At 40.5% G+C, this 18593-nt stretch overlaps 1 protein-coding gene across 1 annotated transcript; it reads right to left on the bottom strand.

Moving 5' to 3' along the window:
• Window positions 1-248: 248 nt before the first annotated feature.
• On the bottom strand, window positions 249-13914 carry MINAR2 (membrane integral NOTCH2 associated receptor 2). Its single transcript, XM_054716992.1, has 4 exons — window positions 13750-13914; window positions 10116-10166; window positions 4684-4911; window positions 249-428 (listed from the first exon to the last, which is right to left on the bottom strand). Exons 1-4 carry the CDS (start codon window positions 13912-13914, stop codon window positions 249-251), a joined length of 624 nt encoding a protein of 207 aa, XP_054572967.1.
• Between the last annotated feature and the right edge of the window lie 4679 nt (window positions 13915-18593).

Here is an 18593-nt window from a genome sequence, read left to right as displayed (position 1 = left end):
CTTTGCTGTCTATCAGCGTTGAGTTTGGGTTGTACATAGTAACTTTCCTGTGGTTTCAATCCCCAGAATTCCTTCCCAAAGGACAAACCTGTGGAATTCTTACACAGGTTTCAGAGCACAAAGTAGAAAAGCCAACGAATCTCAAGCAATCAACAATGCATTCACACCACCTGAACATGTTTTTCTGCAAATGTTTATTTGAAAATATTTTAAAGAAATTTCAGGTGGTTGTGTCTGTGGCAGTTTCTTTAGGTGAAAAATGTGCTAACAGTCACTATGGAAACCAAGATGCAGGCAACAAGGAGCAAAATCAGACCTATTCGACAGTATTTTGAATGCTTCTCTTGTTCCTCTTCCTTTTTCAATAAGGTATCAAAACCGGGCGTGTACATGTCTCCCAACCAAAACCGTAGGTCATTAGGATTTTCCTAAAAGAAAATTACATGGAGAATAGGCTCAATCAGTGATCAGTACAATAGTGCAGACAAGACCCCGCCAGAGGTACTGAAGGGCCATGTTCACACTGCCTTGGGTGAGGCTGAAGTGTCATGATTCAAATAAGAGAGGCTAGGCTTCCCTGAACAGCACCCACACGGAAGGGCAGCCTCCTGGCTGACCAGGAATCCCTGCGGCTCCAAGCTGTAGGTCTGCATGAGAATTCATTAGGAGGCCTGCATGGTTTATTGACTAAATTGCTCAAGTGTTTCTGCCATCTTTTATGCCAATTTAGTGCCTCTTACATCTCATGAGTAGAGTGTGCCAATCAGGTTAGTGAGTTGAAATAAAATTAAAATTCCTCCCTTGCTTTAGATGAGCTTTCAAGGTTTGATTTTGTTGGCAAGGTAGAGATAAACATATGTGATGAGTTTTTCAGTAAATCCAGGAGCTGACTTACATGGGAGGAGGAGTAAGACTAAGAATCAAGGGTCCCTTCCATGCCTTTTAGGTCGCTGGTCCCCCTTGTAGAGGGTGACAGCATGTTTGGCGTGCAGAAACTTTGGCACTGTTTGGCCTCCTGAAGAAAGAATCCCACATATCCTTCCCCACATCAGCTCCTACACTCCATGTCTGTTTCCTTCACGGGCCTCATCTTCCTTTCAGCTGGACAGAATTGTCTTCAACTCAACCTCATTCCTGTGTCCAACAAATCACCTGCGAACTCTACTGGTCATACATTAAAATTTTTCTTCTTCTATTTTATCCAGCTATGCTCAGTGCTAAAGAGTGAGTGTCTGTGCCTGGATTCCAGTAAGCATACAACAAATGTATGGTGAACGCTGAAACTCTAGTTTTCAAAAACCCACTTCATTATTTCCCACCTGAATTACTGCAATAGCTTGCAGTTGGACTCTCTCACTCTCTAGTCTCAGTGGACTTAAAGTCAGCCAATTTCAATGGCCAGCTTCGGGGTCAGTGAACTAGTTTCAGGCTCACCAATGCCCAATAAGAGGCAATGTGCATGCCTGCAGGGGGCTGGATGGATTCCGGCCATGGCAATACAATTCTTCCATCACATTGCTACTAGTTCCAATTTCCTAGTTTTAGGAAAGCTGAAGTATTAAAATAAAATTTGGATGACTGGTGCAAAAGGATAGATTACCATATTTTCCGGCGTAAAAAACGACTGGGCGTATAAGATTTTCCTGGGTTAAAAGTCGGCTTATACGCCGGAAAATACGGTAGTCCAATATATCTAATCCATTATATCTAATCCCATCAAAATTGTCCAATATACCATATTTTCCGGCGTATAAAACGACTTTTCACCCAGGAAAATCTTATACGTCCAGTTGTCTTATACGCTGGAAAGTATGGTATTTAAATTGTCTACTCTCGCCCTTGTGTGTGTCCTCATCAGAGGCCTGCACTTTGCCTGCAAAGTTAATTGCAGTGAGGACTTTCAGAATTCTGCTTAGAGCTTCCCTTCATAGCTAAATATGGGGCTCCTTTTCTCCTTTCTTATTTATAAACTAGAGTCCTGGTGCACGGATTTGTGCACCAGTGGGGTCCCTCAGCCTGGCCTGCACTGTCTCGCAACCTGGGACCCCTTGAGGGATGTTGGACTGCCGGTTTCAGCCTGATTCCCACAGGCTAGGCTGAAGGACTCCACCAGTGCACAAATCCATGCACTGGGACTCTAGTATACATATAAGATCTTTGGTTAATCTCTTCCCACCCTTCCTCCTCTCCTCTCCCTTCTGAGATTCATCAGTCTGTTTCATGTTTCCATGCCTGTGCATTGAGCATCTACCCCTGGTGGTCAGTGTGTGTCATAGCTACCAGTCGAATGGTCGAATGGTCCCTTAGGCTTTTATATGTATATACTAGAGGCCCAGTGCATGGATTCATGCACGAGGGAGGGTGGTCCCTCAGCCTGGCCTGCACCCTCTCGCAATCCGGGACCCCTTGGGGGATGTAGCAATGTGCCAAGTGGCAGGCAGCCAGGGAGGAGCCCAAGCCAGCGCCGCGCCACTCACACTCATCCTGGCCTGCTATGCCTGCCGCCGCTGCTGCAGCTTGGTAGTGCTGCTGCAGAGTCAGGAGAGGCTCCTGCCACCGCAGCTGCGCTTGCCAGCCGTGAGCCCAGCTTCTGGATGAGCAGCACACCCCTGTGGGAGTGCACTGACCACCAGGGGGAAGCTTCTGAATTAAACGTCTGCCCACTGATGGTCAGTGTGCATCATAGCAACTGGTCGACCGGTCATTCCGGTCATTCTGTTGTAACAGTCACTTAGGCTTTTATATATAGAGATAGTTTCTTAGCAATTTAGAAAAAAGAGAGTGGCCTAAGAGACTTAAAACTATTATGGCCATGGTGGTGAAAAGTTTTCAGAAATAATTTAGGGGCTCTGTCTGCTAAACAAGAGGTATGAATAGGCAAAGGTGAGGGGAGAAGTTGAATTAATGAGGTATTCATTAATAGGAATAAATTATAATCAAAACAAAAGTCATGACTTCCAGAAGCATCCCTCAAGAATGCAAATGAGCCTGTGACCTGAGGGGCCACTGCTTTGCAGTGAGCGATTTCATGTAGAGGATTGGGGGGAGGGGGTATTTCCCTGGTTATAGAAAAGCAATATAGCCACCATCCTCATGTTTGAGCTTCCTAAACATACTCATGGAATTGTCCAACAGAAAAATTACTCCTCATTGCCAATAATGTTCAATTTCCTTATTCTTACATTCAAACAATTTCTTTTAGTCTGTTTTAGCCTTATTTTCCCATTATTCTATTACTTCAGCTGCAGCGCCAGCAAAACTAGACTGCTTAGTCTGACAAATTCTCTAACTTTCTTGTACTTGTGCCTTTCCTCTTGCTACGCCTGACAGAAGAGCCCACCCCCACACCACACTTATGCAAACCAGCTATATCTTTTGAATGCTCCACATCTTTCAAATCCAGCATAAATTAACTAATCCAATGTGACTTTGTTCTCTTCTGAATTTGCACAGCACTTTCTACTACCACGATGGGCACAGTCCTCTCTCTCAATCTTGTCGCTCTACCTGGTTCTATAGTTACTGTTTGTTACTCCGCTCAGTTAAATGAACTTTTTGAGGCAGGGACAGTAACATTTATCTTTATAGTCCCCTTGACATTCATGAAAACGACAAAGAAAAGGGGCTCTCGTGTACAGTCAGAACATGTTTGTGAAATAAATCAATACATTTTTCCTACTTGTAGGAAGTGACTTCTTAGAGGTTGATCGTCAGGCTCCTGATAAAAAACACATGATTATTGTTGCTATGGGGGAGCTTCTGTTATGGAAACTTCTCTGGAAAAGAGACTACATTAAGGAGAAGATACATTACATCTACGAGGAGATTAAGAAACTTCAAAGACTCTGGACAATGAGATATTTCAAAGAGTGCACATTTGAGGTTTTTAAAGTGTAAGATTTTAAGAGGACATAAGGCTGTTCCCTGCAAAAGTCTTTAGATGCTTAATGTATGAACAGATATGCATAAAGCGTACTTGGAAACCCGCAGGGCTTCCTGGCCCCAGGGCAGCAGAGGCATGCGGAGGCTAGGAAGGAATCCAGTCCACTCAGAAAAGAGAGGGCCACTCTCCTGCTTTTCAGGTATTTCTAGATCTTCTCTGTGATGGGTGACACTGGGCGTGGGATGGGAGTGGGGTGGGGGGACTTAAGTTGGGTGAATGAGTTCATTGCATACTTTTTCTGTGTTGAAATGCTTTTGTTTTGTTTTGTTTTGTTACTGAGACACAGGAAAGAGTCCAAAATGTAAGTCCGCAATCTTAAATCACTGAGTGGGCTTGGAATGAAATGATCTTTGATGAGAACTGCCTTGCACAGTGCCGAAGACAGAACATTGAATCAGTATTTTTTTGAATACATGTTGAACAAGAGATTCATAAGTATTCATGAACACAGGTGATCACACAACCATGGGAAAACATACATAATTTGGCAAACTAACTTTCAAAAAACTTTTCCCTCCAGGTAAACCTTGTTTCTGTGCCACATCAAATTTGTTGTAAAACTCAAAACAAATAAAAAAAAACACAAAGAGAGGAGAGAACAAGGGAAGCCGGAGGCTAAAATGGAAACCAGGAGGCCTTGTGCCCAGTGAAGAATGCCTGTCACCACAATACCCATGTTGTTTAGGATAGGTAACCGATCTCCCCCTTCAACTGAAGGATTGACTCTTTGCCTCGAGTACCTTCAGATGCCCAGAAAGGTTTGTGTGCAGGGAACGCTTGTCATATTCTTCTATGGTCCATGAAGGATTCTTTTTCCTTTCTTCCATAGCTTCCTCCAAGCTTACGTCACCATATAGTGGGTTATTCTTCAGAACTGATGAGAGAGATGGTGGGGGCCTATCTACGAAGACAGTACCCTTCACACTGGATCCCCTCATTCGTTGAGCAGTAATATTCTTCTTTTCTCTCTGTGAGGAGGCAGAGACAAGGCTTCTCTTACCAATGGGCCACTGATGAGAGAGAATGTAATAGGAAAGAACTGTACCCCAAAATGTGTTGATTCTGCCTGGAAATCCTACAGATTAGGATAATGAGGAAAGGAGTCTGGGATCTAGTTTCACCTAGAATTCTATTTCATTGAGTTCTTTCTTTTAAAAAAATATTCTTATTGATTTCAGAGAGGAAGGGAAAGGGAGAGAGAGATAGAAACATCAATGATGAGAGAGAATCATTGATTGGCTGCCTCCTGCACAACCCACCCACATTGGGAATCGAACCCACAAATCAGGCATGCGCCTTGACCAGGAATTGAACCGTGACCTCCTGGTTCTTGGTTGACAGTCAACCACTGAGCCATGCCGGCTGGGCCATTGTGTTCTTTCTTTGCCTATAATCTTTTTGGCTTCAGTAATCATTCATTAAAATGCTATTTTATAACTATGGAGAAAGAGCACTGTTCTTTAATTCAAATAGTAGAATTCTGAACAAAGCCATTTTTCCCCAGCTCACTTGCATTGAGATTTAATGACATTTCATTTCTATTTGTGCATTCCATGACTGATAAGAATAATATTTAATATTGCTCTATTAACCCAGCAAAGTCAAGATTAAAAGGCATTTATAGACATGCCTTGGCTTTCGTGAAAATTCTCTTGGGACTCCTATTTCAGATACTTGGAGAAATGGACTAAGTTAGCATAGCACTCCTATCTGTGTATAGAGACGAGCTGGCTTAGATGGCTCTAATATTAACCTTCAGATTTAAAAAAAAAAAAATTTAATTGAAGCATAATATACATAAAGACAAGTACACATATCATAAATAAACCACATAAACCTTAAGATTCTACCAAGGAACAGAACATTGTCAGCATGCCTCATGCTGTCTTCCAGTCACTATCCCTCACGCTGCCCAAGGATAACCAGTATTCCAAATTTAACAGTGTAAGTCAGTTGGACTCTCTTTTTTTTCATTTTATATAAATGGAATCATATAATGTGTGCTTTTTCTATGTCTAGTTTGACCTCAGTTTTTTCCTTTCCTTTTTCCCCTTATGACTACAAAGCTATCATGAGGGCAGAAAATGTTTAAGTTAAAATTTGTGCATTGGCCAAATATAATTGAGAAGAAACAAAAAACTTATAGCATAATGCTTCATTTATCATGGGGCATCAAGGGAGAGGAACTCCACATAAGTTAATTTTCAGAAAACTTAGGCTTACCCCTTAAAAACTGGCAGCAGATTTCATTAATTTATAGCAATTTTTAAAATAAATGTGTTTCACAAAACAGAGAAGATTCAATAGTAGCAATAAATATTCCTCTGTATCATATTTATGATCACAAATAGGTTGATTCCCTCAGCATCTACTAGGGTATGTAGGTTATGTTAAATATGTATTTATATATGCTAAGTTGTAAACTAATATTACATAGTTTCCTTTTGAAATGGCTAGTGGTCCCAAAAAAATCATCTGTATAAAACCTTTTACATTCTCTTTGGTCTTAGGTTTTCCTAATTTTCTTAATCCATACTTTTTTTTACATAATTAGAGATAAACTTGGAGATCTTCTCTGACTTTACTAGGTTGTTAGCATGCTCAAAATCAATTTATATTCTGTAATACTGAATTTTGCAGTGAAATAATAAATCACCTTGACTTAGTATTTCTCTTTAAGATGGATGACCTCATGAAAATGTTTCTGATTTGAGGAAAAACAATTTGATATGAAATTTAGATCATTTCAGATTAGCATAATTCTGACTCAAGCTTTTTCCTTCAAGGCTAGACATCTTTGATCATCTTTGAGGAGGAATAATTCTTCTGACATTGATAAATTGGCTATGTCAGTTTTCTTGCCTGCTAGACTATTCCTTGAATTTCTTAAACAAGGAAGTTCTATAAATGAGGAAACAGTTTCAGGGTAAAGAAAAAATAATACATTCTATTGCAATGTATAAGGACCTTGAAAAACAAATATGTAAAACATAGCAAAAGAACCAGGGCTATATTCTAGAATGACATTCAAGTTCTTAAGTCTAAATCACATTCTTGAAAGTCTGAGATTTCTTCTCAAACATGGTGCCATTTATTTTTGTGTTGCATGGCAATCTCATGCCTGAAAGACATATGCTTAAAAAATTAATAGTATAGCTTTATGAAGAATTTGATGACTGGATAAAAGTACTAATTATGGTTGGAGTTCATTTATACTTTTATAATATTTTTCAAATAGCTTAAGAAAGAAAAAAAAGCATGTATTTGATTCCAACTCTTCACCCACATTTTAGATAGATTTTATTTAGCAAAGAAAAATGCAATAGTAATTCCATTATTTTAGGTATTTGGATTGTAAGATAACTTACATTTTAAAATGTTTATGCAAAAAAGTAATATTTTAAAACTTACTTAACCTTTTTTGGCATTAACCATTATTTAGTCCATTTATTCTTTATTAATTTATTATTTATACCATTATGTATAAGTAACTTATCATTCAATAACAAGAGTAAAATAGAAGACGTATTTAGACAAATAAAAAATGAGAATATATCATTAGTAAGCCAATAAAGAAGGAATCTCTAAAAAATGTACTTCAGGCAGAATAAAATTAGTACTAGAAGGAAAAAATAAGATGCGAAAAGGAATGCTGAGCAAGAAAACAAAAAAATAAAAAAAGAAAATTGATAAATATATGTATAAATCTAAGAAAGCATTGATTTTATGGTAAAATAGAAATCATTCATATGTGAATTTTAAAAATATATTTTATTGATTTTTTTTACAGAGAGGAAGGGAGAGGGATAGAGAGTCAGAAACATCGATGAGAGAGAAACATCAATCAGCTGCCTCCTGCACACTCCCCACCGGGGATGTGCCCGCAACCAAGGTACATGCCCTCGACCGGAATCAAACCTGGTACACTTCAGTCCGCAGGCCGACGCTCTATCCACTGAGCCAAACCGGTCAGGGCCATATGTGATTTTTTAAAATAAGAGACAGCTAAAACATTGAACAGTAACAAACATTTTTTTTTTTTTAGGACACTAGGAAATCATTTCAGTGATAGCACAGAGATATTACTAAAACATGTATTGCTTAATTCACTAAAGCAGTAGGAAAATATAAGAGAAAGTAAAAAAAAAAAAAAGAAAAAGAAAACAAAAAAATGGGGGGGAGGCCTCAGGAAAATAGGAAAAAAAAATAGAAATAATCACATTAAATGTAAATAGACTAAACCCTCTATTTAGATGACAGATTGTCAGATTATCTTAAACATTAAATTTAGTTATATAATATTTACAGGAGAAATACCTAAAATATAAGGACTCAGAAAGAATAAGAGTGAATGAAGGTAAAAAGTAATATAGCAGGCAAATGTAAACAAATGAAAGTTGGGTATTATGGTGACTGGTTAAATGCACACCAATTTTGTTTTCCCTTCTTGAATTTAAACTGGGGCAAACTTATATTTTTAAATATGTTTTAACTGATTTTTAGAGAGAGAGGAAGGGAGATGGATAGAGAGAGAAACATCGATGAGAGATAAACAAATCCGCTGCCTCACACATGCCCCTCACTGGGAACTGAGCCCACAATCCAGGCATGTGCCCTGACTGGGAATCAAACTGGTGACCTCTCGGTTCCTGGGTTGATGCTCAACCACTGAGCCATACCAGCTGGGCTGGAGGCAGCTTTTTTTCTAGTTGATCATTTATGGATAAAATAACAGAGCCTACAGATCCAAGCCTGGCTCTTGAAATCTATCACAAGATTTCTTTTCTTCACTTTCCTTCTTTTCTGTCACTGTAAGCTAGGGTCTGAGATGGCAGAGCTACAAACACAAAGAACTTGAAGCCTTGGGTTACTGCTTGGAAGAGCCGCCCCTAAAACACACCTGCTCTTCCTCAGACTTTTCATGAGCAAGAATGTTTTTTCCTTCATAGTAACTGATAGTCTTTGGGGTATTTATCATCACAGTATAGCCTATTATACCCCTCCTAACACACAAGTGGCATCTTGAAATTCCACAAATGTGTGGCATTGGCTTAACAGTCAAGTGGTAGAAAAGGATAAAGCAATATCAGAAGCTGGAATGATGCCTTTTCACATCCTAAAATGAAAATCATTTGGTAAAAATATCATCTGTGGCTACTGGAATAATCACCTGTAGCTCTAGGAGAAATACTTACACATTATCAGAGCGTTCATGTACATATAATGATACCACAAGAATCAGAGCATTGGTGTAATATAAGAAAGAGATGAGATGAGAGAAAGAACTGGACACTGTGCAAGAAGAAATCAGAGTTTAGAAATTTTATGCTTTCTACTGTTTAAAATCTGACTGTTTATAGACCCAAAAACCGATATACAGACTTTTTTTTTTTTTAAGCATTGAGCCAAAAAAGTCCATTAAAATGTCTCAGCTGAATGAAGTGACTCGGGGTAAAGATTATGTTTAGGGTGTGGTTTCATAACGAATCCCTGACAGCCTCCAGGTGGCTGTCCTCGAGTCAAAGGAGGGAGAAAGGGAGGCAGAAAAGCAAGGCTTACACTAACAAATAGCTTACTAATTTTTGTAAGATATGTATTACCAAAGAAACCACTACCCTACACCTACAAATTTTTGATTGTTTGAAATTAAAAAAAAAAGCACATCAAGGCAACAACAATAACCGTAGGCCTCCAAATATCCAGGAGTAGGAGTAAACTTTGAATCTTTATACAGGCTTGAAGGAGGGCCCACTTCTGATATGGAAAAAGAGAATAATGAGCAAGGGGATGTCTCCTAGAGTCTATGGACCTAGACGAGGACATAGTCTAGGACCTAGACTATGGAACCAAGGACTTCAGAGAACAACGCATCACGAGGTCTCAAAAGCAGAACTATCCCAATCAATCTTCCCCACCTTCAAGGAAGAAGGCCACACACACTGTTCCCAGCGGGATCCCAGAATTACTGTGGTGTCTTTCACTTTTCCCATTCAGCAAGGGAGACATGTATATATTGGTTTACCAGAAGGATAGCCTGTGGCAGAGCCTGGCTAGATACTCACCACATTCACTTCTTTTTCATGGGCATACAACAGCCAAGCAAGGAAAGGTGATTAAGAAATAAACCCAGTAAAGAACAGTGTCTAAAAGTCAGGGGAGAAGAGCCTCTTACCCTGGGCCTGTCGCTCCAGCTCACAGGTTTAGTGTGGAATGTTCCTGGGTTCTGAAACAGAGGTGATAGAAGCCAAGAAAAGATAGAGCAAAGGGATTAGTCAGAAAGTATTCTGAAGTCTAACTACTAATCAGAAAAAAAGGCCCACCGCAATATCTGCAAAAACATATTTTATCATTTAAACTGAATAAAAAATCAGCCCTTTCCTTTCATTACCTCGTTTTATAAAGGGATTGGCAGAAATATGTAGAGTACAATTCCAAGTGCCTTCATCAGACGCATGCCCCAAATAATTTTAACAACCAGAAACATTAGATTTTGGAGAAAGTTTGCTCATTGCACTGAGATGAAATTTGTTGTGAAGCTTCTTTATTTCTCTAGTGAGGGAACTTAAGGAATATAAACATAGTAGAATCAAGGGATATTTACTTGTACCCTCTGCAAATATGGGTGACCTGCGTATCTGCACAGAAGGGAGTTGACTGGGGCCATTGGCGAGCCTGTGAACCTCAGTGCTCCCTTTTCTTTATGCACCGTATTGCTTCAGCTCATTAAAAACTGGCACAGGGACTCAACTCTGAAAGTAAAATGTGCATTTTTAAAAATCTTAAATACAAATAAATCATGAATGTAAATGATACATACAAGGTGTCCCAACAATGTATACATACTTTGAATAATTATAAAGGCAGTGCTTACTAAAATCCATTTCATTTTCAAAATGTAATAGAACCCTGACCGGTTTGGCTCAGTGGATAGAGCATCGGCCTATTGACTGAAGGGTCCCAGGTTCGATTCCAGTCAGGGGCATGTACCTTGGTTATGGGCACATCCCCAGTAAGGGGGTGTGCAGGAGGCAGCTGATCAATGTTTCTCTCTTATCGATGTTTCTAATTCTCTATCCCTCTCCCTTCCTCTCTGTGGAAAATCAATAAAATATATATTTTTTAAAAAAAACAAACAAAATGTAATAGAATCTACTTAAAGTGTGTATACATTTGTTTGGGGCATCCTGTATATTTAAGAATTCAACTTCATACTTGGGATCTAGGGGATTTTTGTTTTAACTGTTGAGTTACCAGCAATTTTGAAGGCAATCTTTGTAGGTTAAATCCTTTGACATTCCTTGAGGTAGTCTGAGTCCCAAACACCATACACCTACCTGGGGTGGTGTAATACCAAATGACAAGCTGACACAAATCTGAGATTTGTGTGGATTTCAGGTGAGTATAAAATCTACTGCTTGAGTTAGCCATGTAGCTTGACAGATGTATTAACTATATCCTCCAACACCACCATCTACACACACACACACACACACACATCCATCCACAGTATAAATCAAATAATGCAAGTGATATTACCTGCTTATAATGAAAGGATAATTTCAACACATTTTGAATATTGACAAATGATGATAATAATAATGCACATTTCTTATACTTGTATAGAAAATACTTTTTCTCAATTGCTTTTGTCATATTTCATTTGTTCTCAGTTTTAAGGAAATATGTAAAATGAATATTATTCTAATTCTGCAAGTGGAAATAAACTGAAGCATGGACTGAATAAGGACCATAACAGATGTCTCTCACACTGTCTTGCTGAGGATATGACACAAGAAGCCAAATTTCTAACCTCTTTATTCAATGTTTAATGTCTCCCCAATAGAGTGAGGGTTTTAAATTAAGAACTATTTGACAACTGCCACCTGTGTATCCCAACACCTCAATTCACTTGGTATATACAGCACCTTCTTCCAGTTATCATTATAGTTACTGAAAAATTTCATGTGTCCATTTCTTTACAGATTTATTTTTTATCCAAAGAATATATCATTCCCAGATTTTAAGATTCAGCCAAGGAGAGAAGAATTACTTATTGACATATTGCAAACTGAAGTAGTAAATATAATTGTTGTTACTCATAATTTGTGCTACACCTACCCAACTCCCTGAATTTGTAATTGGTTTACACCCCCATGCATTATTTCAATAGTAAATTGGCCTTTTTTCAATCATTTAATATTTCTTTTTAGGGAAGAAGGATAACAACTTTACCTGCAGTTTACAATTACCAATAACTTATTCAAGGACATAAGAAACAGATACTTTTTTACCTCCTTGGATTTTCCTTGAATAACTATTTCAACCCAATAGAGGCTGTGGAAAAATATACCCTTTAAAATTTTGCATTTCATTCAGATTTTGGAATAATATTCAACAGAGCTCGAAACTGTGAAGTTCCACATGAAGAAAATAGGTCAACTCCAGTACCAAACAAAAGATGTTAGATGTATGTGTTCCAACCTGAAAGGAATTTTATTGGATATGTTTTCTTAGACTTAACTTCATAGCATAAGAAAGCCAAGGTTTTCTTAACTGATTTTTGAATCATTTTATTCCATGATATAAACAAACAGTATCTAAAGGAGGGATTTCATTGCACTTAGCTTAAAACTAAACAAAACACAAAAGTAATAACCAAAAAGGTGCATATGATGGGCAGGAGGGTTTTGAGGATTCCAAATAGAAAAGATGCAACAATTTTAAAAAGTCAGTTGTCATAATAAGCTGCCTTACCATGGAAATAAATTAAAACCCTTATAGGTGGAGGAAACACTTACATAATCATTTGAGTGTACTTGATTTTGAATGATCTCATGATAAAGGTCCCCAGGAGCCCACAAAACGCACCACAAAGGAGTCACTTTACACCAGGACTCATGAGTAGCAACTGTTTCTTAAAAGAAAACAAATTTCTGTTCAGGGAATTTGAACCACTCCAAAGGATTTAATGACTTGCAGGGGTTTGTGGGTCAGTCACATCTGTTCTGAAATGCAATGCTTCTTCCTGTTTCTAAATGGACTAACCCTTAACCCCATTAGCCCTCACATCTTAAAACAAAGATTATTCCTGTTTCATGAGCTGGGCAGCAGTCAGGGCCTTTATGTTGATTCCAGCACATGGAACTCATCACAGTTTTATTCTCTCCTGGTCAGCAAAAGGAAGGAAGATGCAAAAGAAGAAAGCAAGAAATCAAGTCTGCATTAGGTTGGAAGACCTGGTTGGTATGTCCTTCCATGAGGAGGGACTAAGAGTGTCTAAAGTAACAGCCACCTTTACAAGGTGGAGAGTTCCTGCTATATCCTCTCCTTCCATCCTTAACTTTCCATTTCCCTGCCGTGAGTCTTTCCTGCACTAAATGAAAGGCAGTTGATCTGAAGGAGGTGTATGAGCCTCCAGCGTTAGCTTCTGATGCTTCGTGCTTAGAATATACCAAAAAAAATGGAGGTAGGTTTTCCCTCCAAAACCTTATTTGCAAATTGGTTTGAAAAATCCTGAGAGGAGTAAAGTGAGGGCTAGGCAAACTCTAAAATGAAGACATGCTGGGAAGCTAATGTTTGCAGGGGAATGAATGGGTGGGAGAATTCACATCTTTTATAAAGTGATCGGCGAGTTTCTTACGTTAAGGAAGAAAGACCTTTTCTCTGTGGCAAGAATGAGTAAGCTACCTTGCCCTCGGTTCCCTCCAGCCTTCCTTTTGCACAAATGCTGAAATGGCAGGGAGCGAGAAAGGAGGCCCCCCCCCCCACCCCCACCCCGACCCTGTCCTGGGGCTCCCAGATCGTACCTGTGAGTAGACAAGGTTTTGCCAGTGCTGTGCAGCCGGGTAGTTCCCACCCGGAAACCTCACCAGGCTGGCCTGAAGGAGGGCTGAGTTCCTCATTAACAACTTCACGTCCAGCTGCAGGAATTTGTCAGGATGGTTGTTATTTGGCAAAGCAGAGAGATCCATGTCTCCCTTCGTCTACGGTAGGAAACTAAGGCAAGTGAGGCTGGTCCCGTCAGACTCGTCCATTATGAATGAGCCTGAGGATTCTCCTACTGGCACCTGAAACCAGCTCTCAGCTGTACTCCGATGCCACGCTCAAAACGACACACCAACACACAGGAACAATGCAGCACCCTGCCTTGTTTTTCACCACACACACACACACACACACACACACACACACACACACATTTAGGATGCTTGAATGGGGCTACACATTAAAATTAATAGGATGCCAAAATTAGATATGTGTAGCACCTAATGCCTCTCCATACAGAGTCAGAAACAACAGTTTAATAAAGAAGAGCTACTCTTTGGAGAAAGACTGCCAGAATTTCAGTATCACGGTCCATAATTTGGAGCACATGAGATAGTCACCTATAGAGACATAACTTAATTTTTCTCTCTGATCATTACTAAGCTAACCCGGCAGACTTGGCCCTGCCCTCGCAGCCTCACATGTGATAGGCAAGATCTTGTTTCTTCTCATCTTTTCACTCCCAGAGTCTCAGGCTCAGGTGAAACCTGATCGTGTTTAGCTTGTCAGCTTCGTTTTGAGTAGAGAAATGGCAAGCATTTGCCTCTTAGTTTGCTACAGTAAATTAGTGTTCCAACCTACTGTCTTAACCCATTCACTACCTGACGCCCCTGTGACTTCCTACCTGCATACACTCCTGCGATGTGTCTGGTGTCCGCACAGTACTCTTGGAACCAAGCGGGAGCATGGCTGACGTGCTGTCCTAAGCGAACCCATCTGCTGGTCAGGGAGCCAAGGTGGGAGTGAAGCTACAGACAGTGCACTAAGTCAGGAAGTGATGATGACTTTAATGGAGATAAGCTCCCTTGTTTGAAGCCATTCTGCCTTAGGGAACCCATACTTCTCAGTGGGAAAGGACTGATTTCCATCTAGAGGGAGAGAAAACCTTCCTACTTGCGAGAAGGCAAAAGATAGACACACCAGCCGTTCTAAAAGATGTAAGTTGTTTGTTCTGTTTGCACCTCTGTAGACCCATCTGACTCAGCAGGAAGGTTTCCCTTCCAGGGGGAATGGTTACATGTGGAATGCATCAGCAGCACATTTCAGGAGAGTGCCATAGAGCCATATAAGAATCAGCAGCCAGGATGTTCTCGAATTGAGCAAGACACTGGAGAGTACTCACTTTCTCTATAGCAATAAGCACGAGGGTGTTAAAAAAAACACACAACCAAAACATCTGTCCTACTTATGACTGTAAAACTGGATTAAGCAATCAACACTTTCTATAAGAATTTTTTGGACCAAACTCTCTCTCTCTGTCTTACAATATTAGAAATACATCTGGGTGGTTTTATCAATACATTGACTGGATAAAAGTACTTCATAATGACAATAACCAGTTCAATCATAAGTGTTTCAAGAATCAAGTGTATTATATGCATGTGCTTGGTACTTTCTGGAATTTTCTGGTTGCTGCCAGAATACATCTAATGAACAAATATTTCTCAGGCTGTTTGCTTTTCCTAAAAGATTCTTTGGGGAATAACAAACATCTTCAAGGAGAACCTAACTTCTTTTTGGCTCTCTATATTGGCAAGTGGAGACACAGAACTTAGATCCAAATATATTGATTAGGCCAGGCCTTTTTCTTAGCCAGATTATGAGGTGGGTGAAACAAGCCTTTAGTTTTCCTTGGGCGGCCTTCCTTCAGATTCCTCCACCATGCTCCAGATGCCCAGAGGGTTGTATACTGTCTTTTCGTTTACAAATCGTTTAGTCTCAGACTCCATCTTTCCCCACCATCCTTCCCCCCGCCCCCCAAGCATCAGTTCTTGTTTCTCACTACTACCCCTGTAGGTATCCCACATGACTGACAATGAAGAAATCAGTCCTTCTCCCCGCTCCCTTGTACTGGCCATACCCCAACCCCAACCCCTGTGCCTCTACTTGTGCCAGTCCTCCCGTCTAGAAACATTTCTCCACAGCTCTGGTTACTGACCACCTCTAAACATCCTTTATGGGTCATCTCTAGTACTTAGCCTCTCTTTCACAAAACCTTTCCATATGTTCCTTAGTAGGAATGATTTTCCTTCCTTTGAAATCTTAGGGTGATTTGTTTATTCTCTCATCTTACTATCTGGTGCTTGATTATGAATTTCACTAGAGGCCCGGTGCACAAAATTCATGCACTGAGGGGGAGGTGTCCCTCAGCCCAGCCTGCACCCTCTCCAATCTGGGACATCCCTCTCACAATCCAGGACTGCTGGCTCCTAACAACTTGCCTGCCTGCCTGCCTGCCTGATAGCCCCCTAACCGCTCCCCTGCCAGCCTGATTGAGGCCTAACTGCTCCCCTGCTGGCCTGATTAACACCTAACTGCTCCCCTGCAGGCCCGATCGCCCCCAACTGCCCTCCCCTGCTGGCCATCTTGTGACAATGTGGGGGTGACCATCTTGTGATGACAGTCATCTTGTGACAATGTGGGGGTGACCATCTTGTGGGGGCAATCATCTTGTGGCAGCCATCTTGTGATGACATGGGCGGCCATCTTGTGATGATGTGGGGTGGCCACCTTGTGACAACATGGGGGTGGCCATATTGTGATGACGTGGGGCACCCATCTTGTGACATCGTGGGGGCAGCCATCTTGTGGTGGCCATCTTGTGACGACATGGGCAGCCATCTTGTGATGACGTGGGGTAGCCACCTTGTGACGACGTGGGGGTGGCCATATTGTGATGACGTGGGGGCGGCCATCTTGTGATGACATGGGGGGTGCCCATCTTGTGACATTGTGGGGTGCCCATCTTGTGACGACGTGGGGGTGGCCATCTTGTGACGTGAGGGCATGAGGGTCAATTTGCATATTACATCTTTATTATATAGGATACTTATCCTACATGAGTCTCTATACTAGGTGGTACATTACAAAAGGGCCCTATTGGATGCTTCCTTCCACACATGAATCATTTCTGTAGACCCTCATGAAGCTTTTTGCTCAACAAATAATGATGGTTCTACTCTAATTGGAAATGGATAATCCCCTTCTTTGTGTGATTCTGGGTTAGAATTGGCCAAAAGAGAAACTTGCATGGCATTTGGAAGGCAAAGTGGAAGCAGCATTCATTAATCCAAAAGTCTTTTTGTAATCAGATGCAGGGACAGAGAGAGGCACAGGTGCTTGGCAGTTTCCAAGTGGCCTTTGCTTTCTTGAGCTCCGTGCCCATTTCTTTTTTCCAACTGTTGGACCTGCTGACTAACAGCAAACTCAGGTCCACCACCAGATGTTTGGCTGTGTGTCTACAAAGGAGGGAAGTATACAGAGGCAACAGCATCCTACAGACATCTTTACAAGTCAACCTTTCATAGTCATACTGACCTGGATGTGCCTGGCTGCTCAGATCAGTTGGGGACTCCTGATTCTCCAACTCTTCTCATGGATCTTCCCTGGCTCCTCCTGATTTTATGAATTCGAATCCGTTATCCCATAAAACTCCAACACTGTTTGGCTGACTGAACCATGACAATTACCAGTACAAAAAATAAATGTTTCCAAGGAAGAGAATTTAAGAAATGAAACCTGGAATTCGTTCTCTGTTCTGACTAGACTCAATGACATTAGTGACCCTCTTTCCAGTAAGTTGGACACTGGTCATCCATGGCACAAAATGCCAACATGGTTATTTAAATTCTCACCTATTACCATCTGGAGTGAAGTGCCTATAGAAAGCAAGTACCTGCTGTACAAAATCTTTTTAATAGAAACAAAGAGAATAATGACTGTGGGGTTGATTCATTGCTCCTAAAAAGACTAGAGAAGTTAAAGAGAGAAATAAGCGTGAGGTTTAAAAGTCACAGCTCAGGGTCTAAGCTGGGACCTAGAAAGCCTACATTGACTATCTTGAAATAAAAACTTTTCAGCTCTACTGCTCATGTTCCACCATCTGTCATGTCTTCTAAATCTATATCCAGATCAGGTCCCGGGAGATTCAAGGGGGCCAGACAAAAAGTGTGACTTCTGAAGTGGTACCATACATATCAAAAGAACTGCAGGATTTCACTAATTCATATTTACTGAAACCCAAAGTATATGTTTCGGGATGTTTCTTAAGAGGGTTATGTTAGGATGGAAAGCATACAACGTTGAATTAGCCTAAATGTTTTTGACATGGGTTCACTAAGGAGAAATTCTAGAAAGTATTGGTTGATGTGGCTGGGAGTAATTCTATCAATTTATCTGAAAACCGAACCCAATGGTTGTCCATACTGAATGAATTTGAGATGCTAAATAAAACATACTTGCTATAAGGTAGTATAGAGGGAGGGATACAAATGTTTAGGGAGATTGGTTTTAATATGATAGATGTGTTCACTCACCTGTTCCATATGACCCCTCAGTGTATCTAGACGGCACTCCCTTCACTAAGGCTTTGAAAAATTCATTGTTGAAGGCAGCATTGGAATCCCTAAAGAACTCTCAAGTGGCTAGTCTGCAAATGTCAGGAATGACATTGAGAAATGCTGCCATTGAACTGGGCTTCCTGAATTTAATGAGAATATGGAATACCATAAGGGCAGGAACCAAATGGCTGAATTTCACCGCCAAAGACCAGGAAAGCACAGTTACCATAAAGGGCATTAGAGTCAAAGGGGTAGAGGGAATGGTT

This window comes from Eptesicus fuscus, chromosome 6 (genome assembly GCF_027574615.1).
Source record: "Eptesicus fuscus isolate TK198812 chromosome 6, DD_ASM_mEF_20220401, whole genome shotgun sequence".
NCBI classification, from domain to species: domain Eukaryota; kingdom Metazoa; phylum Chordata; class Mammalia; order Chiroptera; family Vespertilionidae; genus Eptesicus; species Eptesicus fuscus.
Note: the sequence above shows the minus strand (reverse complement) of the source record. Positions and strands in the feature narration are given on the sequence as shown.

Excerpts from the sequence above, each read along its gene's own strand:
- MINAR2 (XM_054716992.1), bottom strand. The coding sequence starts at position 13,914 with ATGGATCTCTCTGCTTTGCCAAATAACAACCATCCTGACAAATTCCTG. Across the intron at positions 10,167-13,749 it reads AAAACCTTGTCTACTCACAG|AACCCAGGAACATTCCACAC; the intron begins GTACGATCTGGG and ends CCTCTGTTTCAG. Across the intron at positions 429-4,683 it reads ACCTTTCTGGGCATCTGAAG|GAAAATCCTAATGACCTACG; the intron begins GTACTCGAGGCA and ends ATTTTCTTTTAG.